Raw genomic sequence first — 27,087 nt, 5'->3', positions numbered from 1 at the left:
GCTGCACAGTTCACACTACGTAAGAACTTACGCCCGGATCGTATGCGGCGCCGTAAAGAATGAACCAGACCATTGTTTCAGGACGGAAATGCTGTAACTTACGCCCGTAGCGTAACATGCGGTCCCGTACGGAGTGGTGATTTCTTCATTTTTGCACTTTGATTTGCCGATCCAAAAGGTTCTGTGGGGTGTCCGGGGCTAGCCGAAGATATCAAGCAAAAGACCGCTGTCAGATCGCGTAGCCGGCCACAACTTACGTAAATCCCCGGCTGGAGTTTCACACGTATATGTCCGGCCGCGTAAAATATGCGGCCGGACATATACGTAGTGTGAACATAGCCTCAGTAAGTATATTCACTGCCCTTACTGACAGCAGCTTCCTGTGTACCTCATACAGCAGAAATCAGACTCCCCTCCTTCAGGCTGTGCTGCCCTGCTCTGTGGTGTTCCTGTCCATAAAATGGCTGAGCATGGAGGAGCATGTGACCAAGCCCCCCCCCCCCCCAGTGTCCACCACTGAGCCTGTATATGTCTATGGAGGACACAGGGGGCGGGGCATGGTCACATGTGTCACAATTAGAGATGAGTGAACCTCGAGAATGCTCGAGTCCACCCAAACCGAACGTTCAGCATTTGATTAGCGGTGGCTGCTGAAGTTGGATAAAGCCCTAAGGCTATGTGGAAAACATGGATATAGTCATTGGCTGTATCCATGTTTTCCAGACAACCTTAGAGCTTTATCCAACTTCAGCAGCCCCAGCTAATCAAATGCCAAACAATTGGGTTAGGATGGACTCGAGCATGCTTGAGGTTCACTCATCTCTAGGCACAATGTATTCCATACTTGCTAATATCTATTTAGTTTCCTTTCCCCAGTTCTCAGCTGTTGATTTCTGCTGGAAAAAAAACAAATCTGTGTGTAAGCCTCTGTCTGCCCCTCCTCCTCCCTCCCTTCTGAGACAACTGATGTCCATGACTGACTTTATCTGCAATATTGAAGCTTCTTTGTAATGCTGGGATGGTTAATCACAGTGAGTTCTTTAGCAACCTGAACTCAGAATAACCCTTTCAGCACTACAAAGAAGCTACAATGTTGCAGATAAAGCCAGTCAGGGACTTGTTTACATCAGCGGTCTCAGAAGGAAGGGGGAGACAGAGAGAAAGGCTCATACAGATTTTTATGTCTACAGCAAAAAGCAGCAGCTCAGAACTGGGGGAAGGAGACTGAATAGATAATAACAAGTATGAAATGAATTGTTAGTCTCACCATGGGCAACAACATATCAAAAGTTATGTTTGAGTGGAATACCTCTTTAAGATGGGATTGGCTACTATTCTCCTCGGCGCAGAGATTTTAGCTTGGATCTGTGTTTTTATAGACATCAAACAGAGGGATATATTCCCTGGAAAGAAGCTGGTGCATGGGCGGCAGGACCCTATTCTCCACACAGGTGCAAGTTGGAGCTGCGTCTATCAGACATTTTTGGAATATCTTGTAGAAACACCCTCTGATTTTTCTATAATTAAAATTTTCTGCTGGTCCCCTCTAACATGTCTGTGTTGCTGGCATTTTCCCCGTACCTCACTTAGGCCCCCCCTACGATAATTACTATAAATCCTTTCACCCATAGACTACCCAGAATATAACGATTCTGAAAAAAATTTAGGTGGTTAAGTAATGAAGCATTTAGCATGCAATGCCCCTTTATGACTGTGTCCCTGACTAAGAAAAGGGGTTTAAAATTTGTCTTGTGTTTCACTGATAGGAACTATGGCAGACTCAGTTAAAGTGAAAAATTATAGTGCACATAAATATAAAAACTACTCAGAATCTTTTCTGCCTTTATGGGTAATGGGATAAAAAAAGCTAAAAAGGTGACAATTTGAGCCACAGATAGCAGTGCAGGAGTTTCAAATATAATAATAAAAAAAAATACATGTAACAAAAAAGGAAGACTACAACAAATGGGATTACATTTGTTGAAATTCAGCTTGATATTCATTCATGTCCATCTCTCTTCAATTCTTTTAAAAATACATATATTAAAAAAGATAAATGGAATGCTTTGCCGTAAAATGACAGCATTCATGTTAAAATACAGAGACTGAAAACCAATAAAGCCCTATTATCTAAAACAACAGTGAGTCCAATTTACAATTTCTGGTTCTACTTTTCATTTTTGTTCCCACAAAGTCACGTGACAAAACTGAAATATTGCAAAACGTAAACATTTAACAGGTCAACTCTGCCAAAGTTTTGCTATGTTCTTCCATTCTGTGCAACCTGAGAGATAAACTGATAACAAGAATCCTGTTTACTCCTAGCACACAACAGATTATATTTTGACCTCCAAAAACCAAAATATCTGCTACAAGGTACAGTGGTTCTTTCTTACACGTGTTGTTTAATACACTTGCCCAAATTGAATAGGCAGGTAGTACCAAAGTTCATACTTGTGCAAAATTGTGCAAATTTTTTATGCATGCCCAATATGATAAATTCTCCCCATTGTCTCTTTACATGGGAACTGTCAACAGAAAACAGGGTCAGGGGAAGATGGTAAGGGCAATAAACGACTACAAAGGGTGAGGGGCACCATCCACTTGTGCAAGAGTATGATAGTTACCTACGTTATGATTGAGAGCATCTGCAATGGAGCATGGAGAATAAAACAGGCGGTGAGACAAAAAGCATGAGATGAAAACACAAGAACATCCAGCACTCTCACAGTAAAATAGTCATTCAAAAATTATCAAGCCACACAAGAACTACATGATAATAGAAATAATCATCATACAAAGATAAAATAGCAATATACAGTGAAATACATACTGTAGGAGGCTTCACAAATGCAACATTTTACAAAACAAACAACACAAACGCAGATCCTACAGAGTAAATAAGAGAGATTTTTTTTAAAGCTGACCTTAAAAAGTATTTCACTACATTTATAGCAACCTTGTATAGTATATATACAGAAAAAATACAAAACCAATCAAATAAAGTTGTAGTGTACTCAATGGCTATGTTCAAATAAAGTTTTTTTCTTTCATTTTTTTAATATGACGTGTCACTTTGAGTTCAAAATGTGTTTTGGACACTCGTCACTACAATGACAGGTGTTGATACATTATTCTAGTTCATGTGGACTGATTGCCCTTTGTATGTGTCTTTAATTGACAAATCCATTGAATTGAAAGGGGTAGTTCACAAAAAACCTTTTTTTTTTTTCAAATCAAGTGGTCCCAGCTAGGGATGGTCCGAACCCGCCGCGGTTCGGGTTCGGCTGAACCCGAACGCTCGGCATCGAATTACCGCTGTCTGCCCGCTCCGTGCAGCGGGCGGATACAGCGGGAGGACCGCCTAGAAAACTGGGATACAGCCTATGGCTATGGCTGTATCCCTGTTTTCCAGGCGGTCCTCCCACTGGATCCACCCGCTGCACGGAGCGGGCAGACAGTGGTAATCATTGCGGATGGTTCGGGTTCGTACGAACTCCGTACAAACTCGGTTCGGACCATCCCTAGTCCCAGCAACTGCCAGCAGGAAGACAAGATTTTTTTAATAGAAGTAAATTACACATTTCTGCCACCAGTTGATTTGAAAGAAATGTTTTGTTTTTTTGCTGAACTACCCCTTTGTATATTTCCAACTGCTCTGCTTTACTTCTTACAGCCATAGGGTGTACGTTTCTGGACATGCTCTCAATATGTGATTGGTTCACTTTTTTGTGAACAACGTGTTTAATAGTACAGACGGTGAAAGGATATTGAAAAAAATGTGTGTGAACTAAAAAATAACATGTTGTTTGCAAATAATTGTCATGATCGTTATTTTGACGTCTGCGCAAACAACGTCCGTTATTTAATACACCGTCATTCCAATGACTTCAAGGCATTCCATTCAGGTAAATTAAAATGCTGTAATAGTGGACGTCATTTTAAAAAGAATAAGTGGATGCCTTTTCTCTGGATGAAAACAATTACATACTTACCTCCCAGGCTCCAGCACTGCAGCCTGCATTCAGTTGCTCCGGTCCCCCAGTCTCCTGCTACTTCCTGGTTTGAGACTGGGCTTGAGACATGACGTTTCAGACCCAGGCGAGACCCCCCCCCCTACAGTAGATGAATGGCAGGAGACCAGGGGACCAAAGCAGCTGGATGCAGGCTGAAGTTCTGGAGATGGGGAGGTAAGTAGATCTAATTGTTTTCATCCACCCCCTCCCCTTCGAAAAAGTTTGGATTATCAGTAACCAGCTAGTAACGTTCATGACTCCCCTTCATTTATTGCTTTCTCTGTCTTAAGATTAGCAAATGGCAATGGGTCAATGATGAACAGAAATGATATAGCTACATAGCAGCAGAATAGAAACTGTAAATATTTTAGATGCAGTTGAGCAAGACTGGTCACAAAAAACAAGATATCCTTTAACATTTTCTATTTTACAATTGGCCTGTTAACAGGCTGTCGATTCCTCAATTGCCCTGCAGGAAATAATGTATTATATGTTGCCCACTAAAATCGGTGAGTAGTGTTAATTGGACCAGTCAAACTGTTTGGGTTCGGCAACGTTCTCCGAACCCGAAGGCTCGACATTTGACTTCCTGCAGCTGCAGAAGTTGTATGTTGCCGCAGGTAATGCTGGAAAACATGGATACAGCCATAGGCTGGGTTCACACTACGTATATTTCAGTCAGTATTGGGGTCCTCATATTGCAACCAAAACCAGTAGTGGATTGAAAACACAGAAAGGATCTGTTCACACAATGGTGAAATTGAGTGCATGGCCGCCATATAATAGTAAATAATTGCCATTATTTCATTACAAAAGCCGTTGTTCTAAAATAACAGCAAATATTTGCAATTAGATGTCAGACATCCACTCAATTTCAACATTGTGTGAACAGAGCCTTTCTGTGTTTTCAATCCACTCCTGGTTTTGGTTACAATATGAGGACCACAATACTGACTGAAATGTACGTAGTGTGAACCCAGCCTCAAGCTATATTCATGCTTCCCTGGCAGCTCTAGCAACACAATCAATGACTACTATGAAGTGTTTCCACTTATCCATTGTCCTCCAAATTAATGAAATGTAGTGTGTGTGTGTAGCCAGCGCACACTAATTCTCCATGGGGCTACAGGACACTGCCAAGCACTGACCTTGTAAGCCCCACAGAGAATGAAAGGACACCTAATTTATTTTGGGAGCATTTTTTTCATTCAGGAAGCAATTTTCTTTTGTTCTTAGGAATTATGGGTTCCCAGCGTATTGACCGCTGATCAATCAGTTTTTTATCCCTAATCTTGTGGATAGGGGATTTTTTTGGTTGTGGTTAAAGGTGATGTCCAGTGAAAATCTTTTTCTTTTAAATCAACTGGTGTCAGAAAGCCATATAGATTTGTAATGTACTTTTATTAAAAAATCTCAAGTCTTTCCCTACTTATTAGCTCCTACAGTATATGTCATGCAGGAAATGTTGTTTTATTTTCAGCCTGACACAGTGCTCTCTGCTGACATCTCTGGCTGAGACAGGAACTCCGTCTCGGTTTTCTATGAATCCCCATAGAAAACCTCTCCTGCTCTGGACAGCTCCTTGGCCAGAGATGTCAGCAGAGAGCACTGTGTCAGACTGAAAATAAAACAACATAGTAGCTAATAAGTATAAGATTTTTTAATAGAAGTAAATTACAAATCTATATAACTTTCTGACACCAGTTGATTTGGGAAGAAAAAAAAACACGATTTTCACAGTACAACCCCTTTAAAAAATGAGTCCAATTTTTTAAATATCGTTTTATAGCCTTGGTTGCATTGATTCCACTGTGTTTTTGCCTCATTGCTATGCCCCCTGTTCCCAATTTAAAGGCATTTTTCTATTTGGTTGATGGTAGTGTTCACTAAAACGACAGACAGGTGGAAACTCTGTTGAAAAATTATGTGTGCTAGGCTTAGGAGGGTTTGAATAATAATGCTCAGGAGGCATGAATCATGTTTGGGGGGAGGGGGGGGTTGGTTATGTAATTTCTAATTACCCTCCCTGAGCCTAGCATTTAGAGCTTATTAGCTTATTTAACAATAAAGTTAGCACCCATCTGCGAATTCAGTGTAAAGTGCAAATTGTTCACCAAATAGTAAAGCCCCTAGATCTCAGGCTATATGCACCCACAATGATGATTTTATTGCCAACACAAAAAAATCGACCAACAAACGTGACAATTATCTGGAATAAAAGCTCCTAGGGGGGCTTACCTGCCCAACAAACAGATCATGTAAAACTAAAACCACCAATGGAAACAGAGCACCCAGGTCTATAAAATTATATAAAAATTAATTTGTGTGGCCTGACCACAGGTCCTCTTCTGTAAAAAAGAACAAAAAAACAGGTCCATTTACTCAGTAAAAAAAAACATATTGGTTAATAATATAATTTTTTTTCTTTTTACAGCTTAAGATGTTGGCCACGTCACAGTAAAACTGGTCAGTGTATACTATCAGTAAATACACACACTGCACTTACTGATAATCGCTCCCTGTGAGCCTTGCAGCGCTGATATTAGGCAGCCCTCCTCCTGGCTGTGCTGTGCTGTCCTGGCCTGTATGCAGAATGTTGAATCTGTCCATAAGATGGCAGAGCATGGAGGAGCATGTGACCATGCCCCCCACCACTGAGTGTCCTCAACTGAGCCTGTATATGCCCATGGAGGTCACTGGAGAGTGGGCATGGTCACATGCTCCTCCATGTTTGGCCATCTTATGGACAGGGTCATTGTTCAGCATGAAGAGCAGGATGACACAGCCTGGACACTAAGGGTGGTCTCTAATGCTCTAATACACATTAGACAATTTTAGCTGTATCAGCTTATGATCTAATGTGTACTGTAGGCATAGAACCATCCCCGACAGCGCATGGCAATTCAAAGTTGGATAGAGCATGTTCCATTTTAAATAAACATGAAAACTCTGACAAGTTGGACATGTATGCATATATGTGACATATTTATAGTGTATGCAGTGTTGGACTGGCCCTCTGGAGGACCAAAAGTTCCTTCAGTGGACCCAGAAGGCTGTTCAGCTCTGCTGCTGGGCTGCTGCACACCATCCTGTGTGCGCCTTTAAGATGGCACAGAGGGTGCCACCTACTATATGGGCACTGTAGAGAGCGGGCTTTCTACTGTATTTGGGATGCACGGAGGGGCCTAATATTAAATTGGAAATGCACAGAGGGTCTAAATACTACATGGGGTGGTGGCGGCACAGAGAAGCCTAGTATTGTAGGGCATAATACTTTATGGGAGCTGCACAGAGGGGCCTAATAATATATGAGGGCAGCATAGGGGGGCCTTATATTATATGAGGGCTGCATAGAGGGGCCTTATACTGTATGGGGCATAGTGGGGTCTTCATACAATACGGGGAACCGAGGTGAGTCTACCCACTATATGAGATACAAAGGGGCAATACAGATGTGAAGTTTGTAAAGAGATGAGGATGGTGCAAAAGTAATGACCCTAAAATGTTTGTCTGGCAGATTCTGCAGATACGGGTCATGACTGGCAGAAATCCTCACAATGGAAAAGAAAAGGTAAAGTAAGTGACTCTGGTCAGAGAAGGAGCCCCCAATGATTTATTTATGAGAAGACATCCTGTGATTTACTCAGAAAAGACGCTCCCTGCAAATCACTGGATGTAACTGCACTGTGGTGATGTATATGGTCTGCAGAGTCTGTGTAGAGTTGTATCTACCTCCTATAAGGTCACTGCATAAAGTGATATTTGTACAATGGATTTTATTCAGTAGCAAAGTGGTGGCATTAGTCAGCATTTGGAGATATAAGTAATTATGTGGTAAAAATATGCTTGTAAAAGTAGTGGTTATGCTCCAGACATTTGTCATTCGGTTAACAGTCTTATTGGGACCAGTGTATGAATTTTTCTTCTTTTTTAAGTGGTTTTAAATGTTCTGTGGTCATTGGTTGTATGTTAACAAAGGACTCATTTTCCACAAATAATTATGAGGTGCAGCCCATTCTTGCTTATTTACTGGATTAGTACACAGGTCAGACAGTTGATCTGAAGGGGGTGATGGGTGATCAGATTTACAAAAACATCACAATGACTTATAGAAAAGTATACATTTACACACTATACCTGTTAACTGCAGACCAAATATTAGAAACCACATATAAATACAGATTCTTTTTACACAGCTATTGCATCACATTTGCTCTTATACTTTACCCGTATTTTTATAAAGGCAAAGAACACTTTATAAAACACTATAAAATATTATATAGTGCATGCACACACACACACACACACACAAACTGGTGAAATGCAGGCTGGCTTATAGCAGTGACATCTCACGGAAGGCCATATGTCACTAAACACACATCTCTTGATCAAGATTCTCTTATACAGACCACAGAGGTGGTGGGGGTGTAACTTCTATAGTACATCCACCTCAGAGATATGACGGCCTCCACCGCAGCAAGTGGCTCCTGTGACACACATACCTCAAAAGGAGAGGCAATGTGGCTTCTATAACATACAATGGACATCTGTGCATTGCTGTCACAACTTTAACATATAATGTATGTAATGCAGTCTATCCAAAAACCCTGACATTCATCTTTGGGGTACATTTGTTTCTCTTCTCTTGTTAATATGTGTTCATATAAGATTTCCATGCATTAAACTTGAATTTCATCCAATAATTGGACCATATGGTTGTGTGTCACTTCTTTGGTGTAATTATTGCCATTCTCTTTAATGCAGTCTGGTGTATGACACAAGGCAAACTCTTATCTGTCGATAAGATTACTGTATTTCATGGGCCTCTAAACTATGAAATGTTTGAGTCTTACACTCACCCTTCACTCTCTCCCCTCTGTTGAGTTGGATTTCTCCAGGTCCTTGTGGTTCGTATGACTTCACTGCTATGAATGTTCTCCCAGGTACCGCGCTGTACAGTTTTCTTTTGGGCCCCCGAGGGCCGGTGCTCCTCGTATCCAGGGGCCCGGGGCTGTAAACAAACACATAGGTGATGGTGCTGAGTGGATGTGGGCGTGCCATGTGGGTGACCAGTAGTTCACAACTTCTCCAAACTTTTACTGACATCTCAACTTTGTGGGTGAGTGGTACCCATCAACAGTTGTCATGGGCTCCCAGACCACCATACCCGGCCACAGACACTCCCCCAATTTCATAATGTTCATAAGACCCTTTTCAAGACTTTCTCCCCTTCAGTGTATTACCCCAACCTTAAAGAGGGCTACTTTGCTCTCTACTTGTCCTTAAGTCACCTCTCCCAACCACCCAGCCCATCAAATTCAAATCAAAATAAAAAAGGGCATTTTGAGAAAGAAAGCAATAAGGTAAGGAAAGTGATTGTTGAATAAGATAAGATGGAGAAAAATAACAAGATCAAACTGTAAAAGGGCTGAAAGAGGGATCCAGAAGGGCTGTTCAGAGATATAGTGAGTCAGAATGATGGGGAGTAGCAATCCAAAGGAGATAGGAAAGGGCAGAGGAGGAGCAATGAGGAATGGACAGGATATAAATAAAGATGTGGGGAGACAAGCAAGACGGGAATACAAGAAGATAAACACAAGGATAGGGAGATCAAGGGATGGAGGGACTGTCAAAGCAACGGATGGAGAAGCTGAGGGAATGCACGGCTGTCTGCAGTTCTCCCTGTTCTTTTGCCGTTTCAGTTAAACTGTCAGCAGCAGAGGAGGGGGAGAGTGAGGAGGGAGGACAGAGGGAGGGGAAGGGGGGGCTGTCCATTCATGCTTCCCTCTCCCCCCAGTATTCTACAATCCCCAGACCTGCTAACCCCCGCCCCACACTCACCAATCTTCACCTTGATCAATAGGCAGCCCTTTATCGTCTATCACTGGTCTTATCTCTGTGGCCTCTCTCTCATCTATTCTTCCCTGTTTAACCTCACAGCTTCTTCATCCTCCTCCTCTACTCTATTCCCTACCCAATCCTTTATGTTCTATGCTCAATACAGATAGGACCCAAATTCCTCTTGACCAGGCAGACTCTTTCCTATGTACTTAGCATTTAGTGTCTCACTTGAGCTATGCATCTGTTTGATTTACCTTGCATACTTTCTTCCTCTTCCCTTGCTTTGCATAACATGTTCTCATCTCCAGTAACATACGTATGTATTTTCTTCCTATCATTTCTTTATCACGTCATTGTTTCTTTGCCAGTGTTTGCTAACTATGCCCACTATTCCATGGGGACTACTTCTCCTAGCACATACTGTAGGTATGTTCATCATTATTTTATTCCCTCTCAAACAATATTTGTCCCTTCTCTCTTCCCCTCTCTCTTACCTCCCTCCCTCTGACTTTCACTCTCTCTCCCTCCTCTCTCGGCTGCCTGACAGATTTTGAATTACTGCAGAGAGAGTGTGATGGGAGCTGAATATTAATGCAAAATGTGTGACAGAAAGAGACTGCCTAGAAGCAGAGAGACCGCTCCACATTAGAGTCAACACATGTATGTACAGACTGCACTAGCAGGCATGGCAGAAAGTGACTTGTTCATATGATGCTTAGGATACAAGGATACTGCTTACAGGAAGCTGCCGGACTGGATCACAGTATGTGTCTTAGTGAGATAATGGAAGACTGTTGAGGTATGCTGCTAAAGAGGTTGTGCTTTTGCTTAGGTGAAGTGACATTGAGCAGAAAATAAACAGCTATTGCAGGTCACTTGAGCCTCTGCTGTCCCACACATGGTACATTTTCAAGGAAATTCTACTGTGCACTGTGGTATAAGAGCAAAACAACAAAGATCATAATGGATTGCTGGTGAAAAGTCATAAATATTCCAAGGTGAAAAACAGGATGGTCATCTACAGGTCTGACAGATAATCTGCTGCTGCTGCATGGCATGTCATGTCAAGAACCAAATGATCCAATCAATGCAAATGTTCTATTGCATCACATGATAGAGATCCTGCAACACTTGTCAGTAAAGAACAGCCTAGAAGGAATGTTAAGGACCCACTATTATATAAAATATGTCCTATCAAAATATAAAAATGCATGACTTCTATACAGAATGAGATGGTTAGCTAATAGGGTATATTTTTGCAACTGATATTTTACAAATGGTATTTTAATGGCTGCATATTTCTAACAGGCAATGTGTATGGTGGCCCAGATTTATCAATGTGGGCTAATAGTTGGCTCAGACTGTTTGGTAAATTTGGCACCTCTTTAGACTAGAGTTTGTCTTACTTTTCTTCAAAAAAATCTACAGCAACATTTTGGCACATCTTGGCGCATCCCGTGATGCCACACTCCCTTTCACTTTAAGCCTGGCTTTTTGTCATGTGAGCTATGGGATTTTTCTAAAACACCTAATGAAAAAGTCACTGTCATTAAAAATAACATGACATGTCATCAGCCAGTCCAGTCCTTTGTACACGCACACGAGACAAGACACCTGTCCATCATGCAGGTTGTATATCAACTTAGGGCAGTTAACGGCTATTACACGTAGCGATGCGCGGCCGGCAGCAGAATCAGCCTGATTCAGCAGATACAATAGGGCCCTTAGGTTAATTATATTATTAACTATGCAGCTTACAAGGAGACAATGCTCTTTGTTAAAGGGAACCAATCACGCCGAAAATCCATTATAAGATAAGGAAACCTGCTGGCACATCACCCAGCACATTTCCTAAACATCCCCCTGTAACCTTCGTGCCCCCCTCCATCAGTCAGTTATCTTACTTTGAAGAAGTCCCGCACTGTATGTAAATTTCTGGCAAGTAGTCACGGTGGGCGGATTTAGTCAAGGTGGGCAGAATCAGTCACAGGTCCTGGGCGTCTGTAATGGCTGTAATCACGCCCAGAGGGGCGTGCTTTAGGTCTGCCTTCCATCCACGTGACCGCCATTACAGACGCCCAGGACCTGTGACTGATTCTGCCCACCTTGACTAATTCCGCCCACCGTGACTACTTGCCAGAAAATTACATACAGCGCGGGACTTCTTCAAAGTAAGATAACTGACTGATGGAGGGGGGCACGGAGGTTACAGGGGGATGTTTGGGAAACGTGCTGGGTGATGTGCCAGCACGTTTCCTTATCTTAAGATGGATTTTCGGCGTGATTGGTTCCCTTTAAGCAACAATTAAGTCAGTATAATGTCACTGTGTGGTTACAGAGGTTTTGGTGCTGTGTAACAGGAGAGCTGACCATACAATGCGATCCCCCCCTGGATTCTCTGAATGTGGACACGCAGCAGTGAAGACTTGTCTCGCTCAGTGCGAGCTCAGGAATGGCTGTCAATCAATACCAAACCATGTCTGTGAGCGTGCAAAGGATTGAGACTTCCTGTTTTTGGTCTTTCTTTTTGAAGACAGAAACGACCAAATATCGGTACTGCATGTACTGCAGTTTTGCAGGAAGGGAGACACTTAGTGGCTGGGTTCACACTACGTATATTTCAGTCAGTATTGTGGTCCTCATATTGCAACCAAAACCAGGAGTGGATTAAAAACACTGAAAGGATCTGTTCACACAATGTTGAAATTGAGTGGATGGCCGCCATTTAATGGCAAATATTTGCTGTTATTTTAAAACAACGGCTGGTATATTGAAATAATGGTAGTTATTTACTGTTATATGGCGGCCATCCACTCAATTTCAACATTGCGCGACTGCAACAGCCGTTTGGTATCAATATACTGGCTCCCTGAGCCCTGCCGTCCATTCTACCACCCGCATGAACTGTATGTACCAATTTCTGAATGGTTTTTATCTAATAGTTTTATCTTTATATGAATTTTACTCATCAATTGAATGTTTAGTGTTTTTTAACTTTGTTTCATCTTTTCATTGATTATGTTACTGACACTCTGTCATTTGACTCCCCCTCCCTCCCCCTGGTGGGCGGGATTGGTGGGTTTTTCCTGTTTTAAACTCTGACTGTTCCATCCACATGCATGCATGCTGTTCTGAGGAAGGGAGAGTGTCTCCCGAAACATGTTAACCTCGTGCTTTTCTGAATAAAGTGCAATCTGTTCTCCTACACGTTGGTGCAATTGTCTGCATACAGTGGCAGCGCTGGATCTTTGTACCCGATTTTTCTCTCCTCTCTCCAAGCAACACTGTCACTACGGGCCCCCAATCCGGGAGTATCCCGTCCGTGGGTTCATCTAGCTTTGGCAGCCACTGTTTGCTTTCACCACTTTCTCCAGCCGTAAGGTGCAACGTATCCAGTACCCCTAAGTAGGGTGATACGCTTCAAGCCCAAGTGGCTACCGGGTGAGCGCATTACCTCTCTCACTCTCTCATCCACCCTCTGGTATCCCACCAGGCGCCGGTGCCTTGTCCTTTTTTTTCTTTTTCAGTTTTTCAACATTGTATGAACAGAGCCTTTCTGTGTTTTTAATCCACTCCTGGTTTTGGTTGCAATATGAGGACCACAATACTGACTGAAATATACGTAGTGTGAACCCAGCCAGTGGCTGTATATATAAAGTTGATTTAAACATAGAAAACTAAAAAAATTGAGTACATTGCAAAACTGCTAGCAATCACAACCCCTGTTGATTTCTTTAAAAAATAAATTGCAACAGGGCCTCTTTAGGTCTGGTTTACACTTCACCATTTGTATTGCTTGATGAACAGCAAAATAGTGGGGCATGCTTTGCTGTTCTATGCAAATAGAACCTTTAAGTGCGTAAAAGCCAATGGGATCTGTAGTAGTCTAGTAGTGTCACTGTTGTTTGCAAAAACTTTTGACACGTCATAGAAACATGTCAAAAGCCTTGATCAGTCCGGGTTTGAGTGTTAAGACCTGTACCCATCAGGAGAACAAGCTTTGAGCAGATTGTGTTAACTGCGATCTACTCCTGGCTCTGTGTGAGGAGATCCAATAGGGTCGTAACATAGCCATTGTGTATGTTGTTTCAGGGTATAAACCCACACACCGTATATGCAGCGTATTTACTGCTGCGATACGCAGCAAACTCGCAGCAAAATCGCAGCAGATTAGATCTAAATAACTGAACACAGCATCAAATCTGTACCAACAAATCTGCTGCGTATTTGTTGCATATCTGCTGCATATACGGTGTGTGGGTTTATACCCTCAATAAAGATCCACCATATCTTCATTACTGGATGCTGTTGGACCAAGTTCTTCTGTGATGTTTAACAGTCTCTGTTTGGGATTGGAGGCCATCTGACGTGTGTCTTATTTTTACTACCACAAGAGGCATTATACATTTGACCAGGTGCTGTTGGACAATTTTTTGCTTTATGGTACAGTGATACCTTGGTTTAAGAGTAACTTGGAAAAAACTCAAGTTTTTCAAAATTGTAACTTGGTTTAAGAGCATTGCTTTGGTTTAAGAGCTCTCTACTGGGTGGGAGCGGGAGTGGGGGAGGGGCAGGGTCTGCATAGGGTGGTCTACAGCACTGGACCCAGGAAGTCTCCCTCACCTTCCAAATCATAGCAGATTCACTTCAGGCTGCGGCAGGACTGTGGAGGTAATCTTTCCATAGCTGTAACCCCTTTCTCCGCACAGAGAGTGCTGCATGTATGTGACCACATCTGCCTTGCTTATTACTTCATGGTCCCTGCAGTCTCTTGTCAGCCCTTGTGTTTCCCATCCTCTCTATTCCTACTATAATGTGCCTGCACTTACACTCAGCTATACATACTGCTGCTATAATGTGCCTGCACTCACACTCAGCTATACACACTGCTGCTATAATGTGCCTGCACTCATCTATACACACTGCTGCTATAATGTGCCTGCACTTACACTCAGCCATTCACACTGCTATAATGTGCCTGCACTTACACTCAGCCATTCACACTGCTATAATGTGCCTGCACTTACACTCAGCCATTCACACTGCTATAATATGACTGCACTTACACTCTGCCATTCACACTGCTATAATGTGACTGCACTTACACTCTGCCATTCACACTGCTATAATGTGACTGCACTTACACTCTGCCATTCACACTGCTATAATGTGCCTGCACTTACACTCAGCCATTCACACTGCTATAATGTGCCTGCGCTTACACTCAGCCATTCACACTGCTATAATGTGACTGCACTTACACTCTGCCATTCACACTGCTATAATGTGCCTGCACTTACACTCCGCCATTTACACTGCTGTATAGAAAAGTGCTGAACACTCCACACACTCCATGCTGAACACACCCCATCCCCATCGCTGTCATGTGACCACAGAAGACCTCTGACAGCAGCCCTGCTTCTCTATTCTAGCCTGTTGTACTACGCTACTGCATTATGGGGATCTGTAGTTCCATCCTGTATCTACAAACTGCTGCTGGTTTTCAGGTTTATGCACTCATTATACTCCACATGCTGATAGCTAAATTGTACAGTAACTTATAATATGACACATTCAGCTGTTTCTCATAGTTTGTTTAATCTGTTCTACATGTTATTCAGAATAAAAAATATATATATTATTTTGTGGTGTGGTAATAATTGTCTGCAAATCAGTGATTTCTTTTGGGAAAACTTTCTTTGGATCCCTGCCCTTTACACTTATGGGCAAACAAACTTGCAGTGGGATGCATATCCCGCTGTATGTCCGCAGCCCACCCCGTTAACCACCCAGCCACCAGAGCTTATACTTCACCTGGTCCCCGCTCCTGCTTGCTTCGGCATGTCCCGCTTGGCCAATCAGTGCGCTGCCCCGCAGGTAGCCCTGAAGCAAGCTGGAGCGGGGACCAGGTGAAGTATGCGCTCTGGCAGTGGTGGGGAGGGGGGGGGGGGCGGGTCAACAGGGCGGGCTGCGGTCATACTCACAGCGGGATGAACTCGGGATGATCCCGCTGCGAGTTTGTCTGCCCGTAAGTGTACAGGGCAGGGATCCACAGCGCATCTCGCTGCGAATTCGCAGCGAGAAATCCTCTGCAGATCCGTTACGTGTAAACACACCCCTAAGAGTGATTTGGATTACAAGCACAGCCCCGGGACGAATTATGCTCGTAATCCAAGGCACCACTGTATGTCTCTATGATATGTCAAAAGTTTTTACAAACGACAGTGACACTTAAAGATCCATTAAAAATCGAATCATAATCATAATCTGCCACATCCTACATGACTCCCATTAAAATGGAAGCTATTATGCCAATGCAAACAGAACCTAACTAATGCTGTACTGATAAAAGGGCAAGAATTGGAGAGCTGGTTTATGTGACCGCAGTGGTGGTATCAGACAAGGAGGAGATCAGGGAAGATATACACCCAATCTGACCACTGATGCAGATCTGTACATTTTCTTATAAAGTCGATTAATTTTCTTATAAAGTCTATTAATTCTAGCTTGTCCGTCGCAAATGTGAAAACTGGGATCGATAATAACAGTAGACAGAAAATGAATTTATTTAAAACCCGTATTTACAATGGAAATTCTGTATAATGTAGGCTTTATTAGACAACAGCTGTTTAGTTGCCATGACAACCCAGGTTTAAAGGCACAGACATTTGTTTCTGCTAGATAACAGCATTACATTACAACGCTGTTCCAGTCTACTGAATGCAACAAGTGTCAAACCAATGGATAAAGCTCCCAATGCAAATGACTGGAGAGGGGAAAATCTGTTTATAGCCAGTAACCTCTGTGAGAGGTCACTGAGAACAGTAACTGCTTTAGAAGGTATCCATGACTGAGCTACAATTAGAATATTTAACACAAATAATTCCCATGTTACCTGATTGCACCAACACGCACATGGTAATGGTGCCATGCATTCCTCTAATCACCGCCCGATTTATGATATCTCCTCTGGTTATGCAAATGTATGATTTGGTGCACTGGAGATGGGCTGATATCTCCTCCTCTCAGTGGTGCATCAGGCCAGCAGACTAACAGACTTGATTCGGACGGTGGGGGGAGGGGATATGGGCCTGCCTCCAGTGCACCAAACCGAACATCTGCATAAGTACAAAACGCAAGAGATCTCTGGAACCGGACATTAATTGGAGGAACGAATGACACCATTACAATGTGCATGGTAGCGCCAATCAGGTGGCGTGGAGATATCTAGTGATAGTGGTTCAGTACATTCACCTTAACATTAACATTGTAATCTGATTAAAAGGTTGACACTGTAATCCATATTAGGTAATGCTAACATTGTAGTCATAGCTAATATTGTAAAAACCTGTTTAGGAAATATCAGTATTATAATCTGTACAGGTCATATTGCCATTGTAATCTGTTTATATAAGACATTGTTCACACTGTGTTTTTGTTCCACATCACTGGTATTCATATAGTATAGTATGCTTTTATATATAATGGCAGACCCATTTGCTTTTAGGCTGTGTTTTCACATATGCATTCTAAACATGGTGGAAACAGTGTACCTAGTTCTCGGCAAATAGCCACACAATATTGCCAGGATTATCAGCAACATCGCATGGCTATTGGAAGAGAAATGGGGGCATGGTTTTCACCCTGTTCAGAACGCATTACAAATGCATGTGTGGAGATACAGCTACATGACTACATGACTACATGACTACATGACTACATTAGGTCTTTTTCCTTAAAGGGGAACAATAAGCAGGTTAGACAAATCTAACCAGCTGATAGCTCCCTATATCACCGGGGACACTGAGGAGGAAGACATGTGTCTCACCTTTATCCTTTGTACCGTTCCCGCCCTGTTAGTTGAGGTAAACTCCGTTCCCAAGCACAGTTAGGAGCACTGCCACACCATCCGTCCGGCCCCCCTCCATTGATTATCATTAGAAGGGTCCAGTTGGTAGATGCAGCAGTGCTCCTTACAGTGCTCCGGAATGGAGTTTACCCTGACTAACTTAAGCTGCCATCATCATCCATACCCTTCTCCTGATGCCCAATATGAACTTATCCTTAATTTTCTCACATTTACAAGTGACTGCCTTTGAAGAAGTCGGTTGGAACTTCAGAGGATAATTAAAAAAGGTGGAAAAACAATGATTTAAAATACTAAGTTAGGATAGCACAAAGCAGACAGTTGCTGCACAGGAAAAGCTTCTAGAGAATAACATTATTAATATATATGCATATAGCTGCCACCAAGAATGTGTGTCTCAACGTATACATATATACAGTAAACTGCAACTCACTAATACACACTTGCTGGACCAGTGCTTGGTACCCAAACAAGCAAATGTTAAGGGGTGAGGCATACAATATTGTATACTTTATTGCTCACTCTACAGGCACAGAAAGTACAGAATTTGACAGAAGTCACTGCTTCAGTGTGTACTTTTTGCATGAAAGCATAACTGATAGAAGAAACAAACGTCTTCTTTATTGATGTGTTAAATTTTACCAGCATCATGGTGCAAAAAGAATAATCACACAGCTCACACCATGCCCTGCCCAAGGAATTAAGTCCTATTCACAAGAATCCCATACTATTTTCTGGAATACTGTTCAAATAAAAAAACTACATTTAAACTTTTTAACTTGTTGAAATATAGCCCTCTTTTTGTTATCTAGACACTTTAAAAAGGCTGTGTTTTTCCTACTCACTTGCCGCTGAAATCCAGCATTTAAATGTTGTGTAGACATCTTTCTAATTGAATAAACTGTCCCACTAAAAAGAGGACACCTAAACACAATATCAATGGTGCTAGTCACCAGAAAGCGTGGCGCTAGGTAATTGAAGCACCTGCTGAGGACAGATAGCAGCAAGGCTAATGGATTGCCTGTCAGATCTCTTAAAGGGTATATGAAAAGAGGTGTTCTATTTTGTAACAAATCAAAATGGAAACCGATACTTTATATAAAAGTGTTCGGTACTCAACGTATTATGCATAAATAATTGTATAAAAACCTTTAAAAAGTATCATTATACATGGAAAGTAGTGATATATAAGTCTGCAGAGAAGAGATGAACTCCTTTCAGCTCTTTGATTAAATATATCAGCATGAAAAGAAGTCCCATCATTATAAGGAATAATATATTTGTCACTATGTAGAACAATCAGGGAAGGTATAGCGCAATAATATTTGTCTAGAATGGACACTGGGCACTTGGCTGCCATAGCTCCATTGCTGTAAACCATCATACGCTATCCTGATACTCAGAGACATTTGGAGAGATATTTAACCTGGCAAGAGATAATAATAATAATAATAATAATAATAATAATAATAATATAATCTGTAATACTTCATCACAGTGAATTGAAGCCCATGATATTTTTATTGGGCATGTCATAAACTGTTTGATCATTAATCACTACTTAAAGGGAACCTTTCACTAAAAATCTAGTCTACAGGCATTATGTAGGACATTAGGAGTTGAGCACTTTAAATTGTTGTTTTGTGATAACTTGGGACTTAGTGACTGAGACTTCTTTCTATGCCTAGGATTCAAATGAGTGGACTTAGTCAATAAGTGATAGCCTTCTGTGTATGGATACAGAGAGCCCTGTTAGTTTGGATTGGGACCGTCAACTGGACTCTTAAACCTAGCATAAACAGATATAGAAATTATTACAAATAAAATGCAAGTTACAGTGAAACTTTTCTCACACAATATATTTGCTCAGCCCCTTTTGCCATATAACATGCTGCTGACAGATCAGACTGCATGTGCATGTTGAACATAACAGGTTCCCTTTAATCATAAATATTTTTTTACATTATGGGGTCATTAATGAGAATTTTTATTGAAGCACCAGTTACTGGCAAGAAATGTGTTCAAATTCATATATCCTTTTAGGCATATTCCCATCTGAAGAAGAAGCCCTGTAAGGGTGAAACAGCTGTAACCTGTTTGTTTGCTGTGATCCTGGCGTCTGTTCCTGCAGATCTATCGCAGTATCGACATGAATACTTGTGAATAAAAGCACTATTTTTCATACTACAGTGGTGAGTGCCGCAACTTCTTATGTTCGTAAGCTAGTATTCCCATCTGGGCTTGTTATCCCCTAGGATAACAAGCTGATCCTTGGGCGTCTGACCACCAGGACCCTTACTAATCTGGAAAATGGGGAATCACCCCAGAATGAATGGAATGCTCAGTGCACCAGTGCAGCCAATGTGGCCTGAGAGCCAATTGTTCAATATGTTTTTGAGTGCAAAATCACCTACAATAACATGACTTTAGCTACAGAAAAAAGGGTATAAAATACGAGGGTTGGAAAAGCCCTTTAAGCTACCAAAATCTGCTAACTGATCACATGCAGATACACACACTATTGGGTATTATTGTCTGTGATAAGCCTAATTACTAAGATATTGAATAAGGGGCAATGAAAAAAACACAACAGACCTCATGATGCTTACAAAATGTAAACTGTGCTTAAAGGGATGTTTCTGTGTTACAAAAGAAAGTTGTGCAAAGTTGCAAAAAAAACAACAAAACATTAATTTATTGAAACATATTCTACCGAAAAAGAACATGCCAACTCAGGGCCTTCACACTGTAACATTCTCAGCATGTATGACACTGCTTTTCTAAGTGAGACAACATCTGTACATGTACTAGCTCATCCAGATAAACAGAATAATCTGTAAGAACAGTATGACAGCAAGTATGGCAGAAAGAAATGCTACAGTACTTGCACAGTGTCCTGGAGCCAAATTTATACTGACTTATGGAGCTAAACATTAACCCTTAGGGGACACAGTCAGTTTTCATTTTTGCATTTTCGTTTTTCCCTCCTCGTGTATATAAGGCCATAGCGCCTGCATTTTTCCACCTAGAGACCCAAATGAGCCCTTATTTTTGGCGCAACTAATTGTACTTTGCTATGGCTAATGTAATTTTTGCCTAAAATGTGCCGGGAAACCAGAAAAAAATTATATGTGGTGAAATTGAAAAAAAATATGTTTGTTTTTTTTATTTGGGGGGGGGGGGGTTGTTTTTACTCCGTTCGCCCTGGGGTAAAACTGACTTGTTATACATGTTCCTTAAGTTGTTACGATTACAACGATATGTAACATGTATAACTTTTATTTGATTTGAAATTAAAACCTTTTAAAGAAAATATATGTTCCTTAAAATCGCTCCATTCCCATACTTATAGCGCTTTTATCCTTTGGTCTATGGGTCTGTGTAGGTGTCATTTTTTGTGCCATGATGTGATCTTTCTATCGGTACCTTGATTGCGCATATACGACTTTTTGATCGCTTTTTTTTTTTTTACAATTATTCTGGATTTGATGCGACCAAAAATGCGCAATTTTGCACTTTAGGATTTTTTTTGCGCTGACGCCGTTTACCGTGTGAGATCAGGAATGTGATTAATTAATAGTTCAGGCGATTACACACGCGGCGATAGCAAACATGTTTGTTTATTTATTTATTTTTATTTATAAAATGGGGAAAGGGGGGTGATTCAGACTTTTATTAGGGGAGGGGATTTTGTGTTATTAAAAATACATTTTTCTTTTACTTTACACATATACTAGAAGCCCCCCTGGGGGACTTCTAGTATATGCACTCTGATCTCTCATAGAGATCCATGCAGTATAGTTATACTGCATGAATCCATGAGATCGGTGTTCTATTGCTTTTGGCTGCTGCAGCCAAAAGCAATAGAATGCCAAGCCGGGATCAGCGCCATTACGGCGCAGACCCCCGCCCGGGATGGATGCGGGGATCGCCCCCCCGCAATCGCGCCGCGGGGGGCGATCCCCCCCACTAGACCACCAGGGATGGATATGAGCAAGTATTTAGAAGCAGCTGTCAACTTTGACAGCTGCTTCTAAGTACTTAATTAGCCGCGATCCCGGGCTACATGCGGCACCCGGGATCGCGGCAGTTCAGAGGGGGGTCGCCGCGCGACCCCCCTCTGAACTCCCATAGCGACACGAGGACATTCAGTAACATCCTGGTGCAGCTATGGGTTAAACATATAATAGTGAAGAATGTTAACACATTCCAGCAGCAAAACAAGCAACAAAGAAAAAAAGAGAGATTGACTAGTACAAAACTCCAGTCTTAAAAGAATTCTGCTAATGAAGCTTTGAATTCCTAATGGAGTGCCTTAATAAATAAGGGTTGTCCGACTGTCTATAATCACAAACTAAAATCTACACTTGTATAGATTTCACCCATCATTGTCACCAATTTTTATACTTTCCACTGGAGGCCATGACTCCCAAGTAAAACCTTTTCTGAAAATTCACAATGGCAGTGGGCAAGCACCAAATGGGAACTGTTGTTGCAAACAACTTCTGCCATTTGATAGCCAGTGCTATTTCTAACATGTTTGTAAACCACTTAAAGGGGGACTAAAGGCAGCTCTATAGATGAATTCAACCTGCTGATAGCTCCCTACTGCGCACAGTGCGCTGAGGATAAAGCTAAATCTCTTACCTTTATCCTTGATGCTGTTCCCATGCAGTTTTAATGTAATCCAGTGTCTGACAAGGCCTTCTTCTTGCCCCCCTAGATCGCCGATCCGCTCAACTGAAAATCATTAAAAGGGAGGGGCTGGTCGGGTACGGATCAGCGTTCTGGGGGCATTGCTCCAAATAGCCTAGCCGGACACAGGATTACATTAAAACTACACAGGAAAGGTGCTGAGCATGAAGGTAAGAGACTATGGGAGCTATGAGTGGGTTAGATTAGTGTAACCTGCAGATAGTTCCCCTTTACCTAATTTACCAAAATGACTCCTTAACCCAGAAAACTGCTCTAAAGTCTTAGCCACTAGGTCTCACTTCTCTGCATTCTGCTGTCCACTGCCTGTTGTCAGTGAAAATCTGTCTCTAATAACAGGCCAAATTACATTTAAAAGGGGCAGGGCTTAGGTTGTGCTATGTGTTCCTGAAAAGTAAATTAGGAGTTCCTTCTTATCTAAGACCACCCACAAAACTTAGGGCAGCTGACTGCTCAGTAAATAACAGTTTACCTACTGATGTAAGTCCACAGTACTGCAGGGTAATATCCCCTCTCCCCCTATCTTTAGCTTCTCATAACCAATAGTAGCACAGCTCAATGCTTAGTGTAAAACTTTCCTTCCTCCTCCAAATTCCATCTTGTACCGTACAGTGTAAAAAATCCTCTAGCACAGTGCCAGCCAGATCAAAACGGATCCTTTTTTTAAATTATTTCTTAGCACACACAAAAATGGGATTGACTACGTTTGTGTGTATGGTAAAAGTAACCATAAAAGCTTATGCTCCATCAAAAAAATCCTGAAGTGCTTCTTCACAGAAAATTTCACGCTGAGAGTTTGACAGTGAATTCTGCTGCATTACTTGGTACCATTGCAGTCTATGGCCCTGAAGTCTCACAGCAGATTTTCTTTCCCTGCATTCCCACAGCAGAAAGGAAATCCACTGCAAGAATGCAGAGCCAAAGAGTGTTAGAGTAATGAGTATTGCAGCGGATTTATTGCAAAACTCGCTACATGTGAACACACTGAGGCTATGTTAATACCTATGCCTTAAGGTGATTCTTCAATATCAAAGTCCTAGAAAACCCCCTTAAATAATGTGGGTGATACCTCTGCCTGAATATAGTAAGGTATTGTATGTGTATATACATTTATGTAAGTATACTGAAGCATAGTGTGTTTATATGGCTGGATCTGCAGTCTGTTTGCCAAACAACTTTTTAAGGAGAGTAGATAAGTCTTTTTTCTCTCTCTCTCAATCTCTCTGGTTCATAACCTGTTCTTATCTAGACAAGTGCAAACCACAAATACTGTAAATCTTCGTCATATACGCAAGAGTCCCAGTCCTGACTGAACATGTGTGAGCCTTTTATGCAGTCAAGGACTGCATGTGAGGCACCCATAAAGTCTCAGTAATGTTTATATGTGTGAGCATATCTAGATAGATAGGTATTTATTGGAGAATTGTCAAATGGTTAAAAAAGTCAATCTTTTTGTACTCTGCCCTCCCCTTCTGTAAGATATTGATTGCCTCTGTGTTTCATATGCTTAAGACCCAGCTTTAGATAGATTGGAATTTTTTGATGAGTTTTAAAGGTCGTGACCCATGTCATTTTCTTGACTAGATTCCCTTAACTTGGATGTCTCCAGAGGCATATCGAGAAAAATCTAAAGCAACATCACAACTAAGGTATTCAGAGAGAAACAGAATGGATTGGAGGGTAATGACACAGAATGGTACACTTTTATTATTATTACTACGCATTGGTTTGCCAAGAAAACTAAGTAAAATGTAAATATTTAAAATAGAAAATAAATACTAAAATTTCATATTATAAGGCTACTAATCACTTTAATTGAAATTTGTTTAATATTTGTTATATAAAAGATATTTACAAATACCTTAGTTTTGTAAATGTATGAGGTAATATTTTGAGACTTTTTATAATAAGCCAGTACAATGTGAAGAAAAACATAGTATCTGGGGTTCAGACACCAACCATTTACCAGGATGAATTGCTCCACTTAGGAAAGATGCTGCCAGGCTATGATAATCCAACAGCATCTTTCTTGAACGAAGCCAAAAGTGGCAAATGGTAGCTGAAGAGGTATGGCATGGCAGATAAATTCTAATAAATTCCAATAAATCACCCCTTAGATTGACCTTTCAGAAAAACATATAACGGCTGGTGTAACCTCAGCTACCCTCTGCACTCCCCCTAATTCTGGCTGATATTAGTAAGGTGTTAATAATAATAATTATTATTATTATTATTATTACTATTTTTAGGTGTATTTACAAGGTTGTTACAAGTTCAATTCATAATTAATTTATTTGCTTTTTGTTAGTTACTATTTTGAAAACAATGGACAAATAAGTGCAGGTTAAAGGGGTTATCTAGGCTTAGAAAACATGGCTGCTTTCATGGAAAAACAGCACCACTGTTGTTTTGTTTGGGTGAGGTTTTGCAATTAAGCACAATTCATTACAATGGAATTTCGCTGCAAAACCGCACCCAAACTGGAGTCAGGGTCACGCTATTTCTCTAAGCCTCTCACAACCCCTTTAAGCATTTGGGTCACGTCACCTAGGACCTGTCACCTATATTAACAATATAGAAGAAAAGAAATGTATGGTAATGGTTATTCTATATTTTCTGAAAAGTGACAAAGCATGTGTTTATACAGGTATTGACCTTTTAATATATTTATTTAAAACTATTACAGTTTATCCCATGTATTGGTGTATTGTACAATTTACATTAGTAGGCAAGCTTTTCTCTTTAATGAATTGTAGCTATTTCATACAGTGAGACAGATCAAGGCTATCAGCATGCATAGTTGGCGCTGCACTCTCCTAAAATCAATATGGTGGATGTACTGGTCCAGTCTTTGAATATCTTAACAGGAAAGTAATTAAGACAACATGGTGGTAATCCTGGCAAGACACAGGAGAGGATTTCCTAAGAATAAATGCAGTACTGTATTTTTAGCTACTTAATTTACTAAGATCAGCACAAGGCAGGACAACAGAAAATAACATTCTATTAGTATTTTGGCTGGGGTATTGTTCTAAGAATCTTATTTTAGGGATATTTCTTCCTTACTGCTTGTCCTTTAGTAGATACAGTATTAGTTGATCATAGGAGGAAAGACAGTGTGATGCTGACCACCCGCAGGAACAGATCTGAACCTTATAATATGGGGCAGATACTTGCAGATGAAAGGCACTAAAAACTGACATTTTATATTTATCAGACAGATCTACTATGTGCATGAAAGGCCTAATTCCATATGGGATAAATGTTTGAGGATTGACTGTAAAATAAATGAAATATCTTTGTAACAACAGACTACACCAATATAAATCTAAAGCATGGGGTGTGCTTGATCAGTTTCTTGCCTTACCGAATAGTTTTAAGATTGATCAATGAATTCAACCTTACTGAATTATTGAATCCAGCTAAACCTACAGGTATTCCTAGAAACAGACCCTTTCCATATACCTAAAATAACATACGATTGTATTAGCTAATTGAGTATACAATTTCCCCTGCATGTCTCAAGCATAAGGTCCTGCTGAGTCTATCATAGGAATGCTAATGAAAAACTCAGCATGAGACTGTTCTGCAGAACGGGAAGCTAGAAGTGCAGGATATTGCTTCCCCACTAGTAAAAAAAAAAAGTAAATTCAATTTTAATTATTTACAAGACAATTCCTGAAAAAAACTAAAAAGTATATGATGCCAAAGGACTTCTATTTACTCTCTTTGTTATCTTTTCTTTGTCTTTGTAGTGAGAGAATGCATCAGTATTGATTGTAATCCAGAATGTAATCATTTTTTATCTCACAGTACTCTATATGCTGAAGCAGGGCTTCTGTAAAATTGGCATACGAGAAATTTGTGTGGATGGCCATTCCCAATAAATTATAAAGAAGCATGTGAAAACCTTCTGTATATCAATTTACTACAAAAAGAATATAGATGTGAACATATGTGAAATATGTTGCATAGTTCTTTCCTGGCAGCATATTATAGGGAATGGCACACTCTTTTCAGTAATCTGTCCCTTATGCTGCAGTATACTGTAGGTATACACCTGGAAGCAGTTAGCACACTACAAAAAAAAAAAGCCACCACCTATGCATAGTGATAGAGTAAAATCTGTCAATCATCAGCGAGGGGGTGGGAGCAGCAGTGACTTCAATGGCCATGCAACGCCTGTATGTCATAACATAAGGGACAGATCACTGGAAACATACAATTCACTACCCTATGCTGCACTCTGCCAGGGAGGCATACGCTATAAGCCTCATAGGTGTAACTATAAGGGTTGCAGCATCAGGATTCAGGTGCCTGAGGGGAGCCCAAGTTCACCTTTGTCCCTTCAGAAGATACCAGTATTTAAATTGACACATGGTAGACATGGGGCCCTATTATAGAGTTTGCACTGGGGTCAAAAGCTAGAAGTTACGCCTCTGATGAGACAGGTTCCCTTTAAAATGTCACTCTCGTTAAAATTTTTATTGCAAAAATCAATAGTACAGGCAATTTTAAGAAACTTTGTAATTGGATTTATTAGCCGAAAAATGACTTTTTATCCTGAAAAAGCAGTTTGAAGCTCTCCCCCTGTGTTTATGGTTTTTCTATGGAGAGAGAAAGTAGAGGCAGCAAAACAGGACAACAAAG

At 41.0% G+C, this 27,087-nt stretch overlaps 1 protein-coding gene across 3 annotated transcripts in view; it reads right to left on the bottom strand.

The window, feature by feature from the left end:
- Window positions 1–27,087, bottom strand: part of SHANK3 (SH3 and multiple ankyrin repeat domains 3) — a 244,325-nt gene that overhangs the window by 58,232 nt on the left and 159,006 nt on the right. For all 3 annotated transcript variants that reach the window (XM_069979855.1, XM_069979864.1, XM_069979872.1), the window contains exon 13: window positions 8,876–9,027. In XM_069979855.1, coding sequence (XP_069835956.1) covers window positions 8,876–9,027 — 152 coding nt within the window. The remainder of the gene's footprint in view (window positions 1–8,875; window positions 9,028–27,087) is intronic.

The sequence above is a fragment of the Dendropsophus ebraccatus genome, chromosome 1 (assembly GCF_027789765.1).
Source record: "Dendropsophus ebraccatus isolate aDenEbr1 chromosome 1, aDenEbr1.pat, whole genome shotgun sequence".
NCBI lineage: Eukaryota > Metazoa > Chordata > Amphibia > Anura > Hylidae > Dendropsophus > Dendropsophus ebraccatus.
Note: the sequence above shows the minus strand (reverse complement) of the source record. Positions and strands in the feature narration are given on the sequence as shown.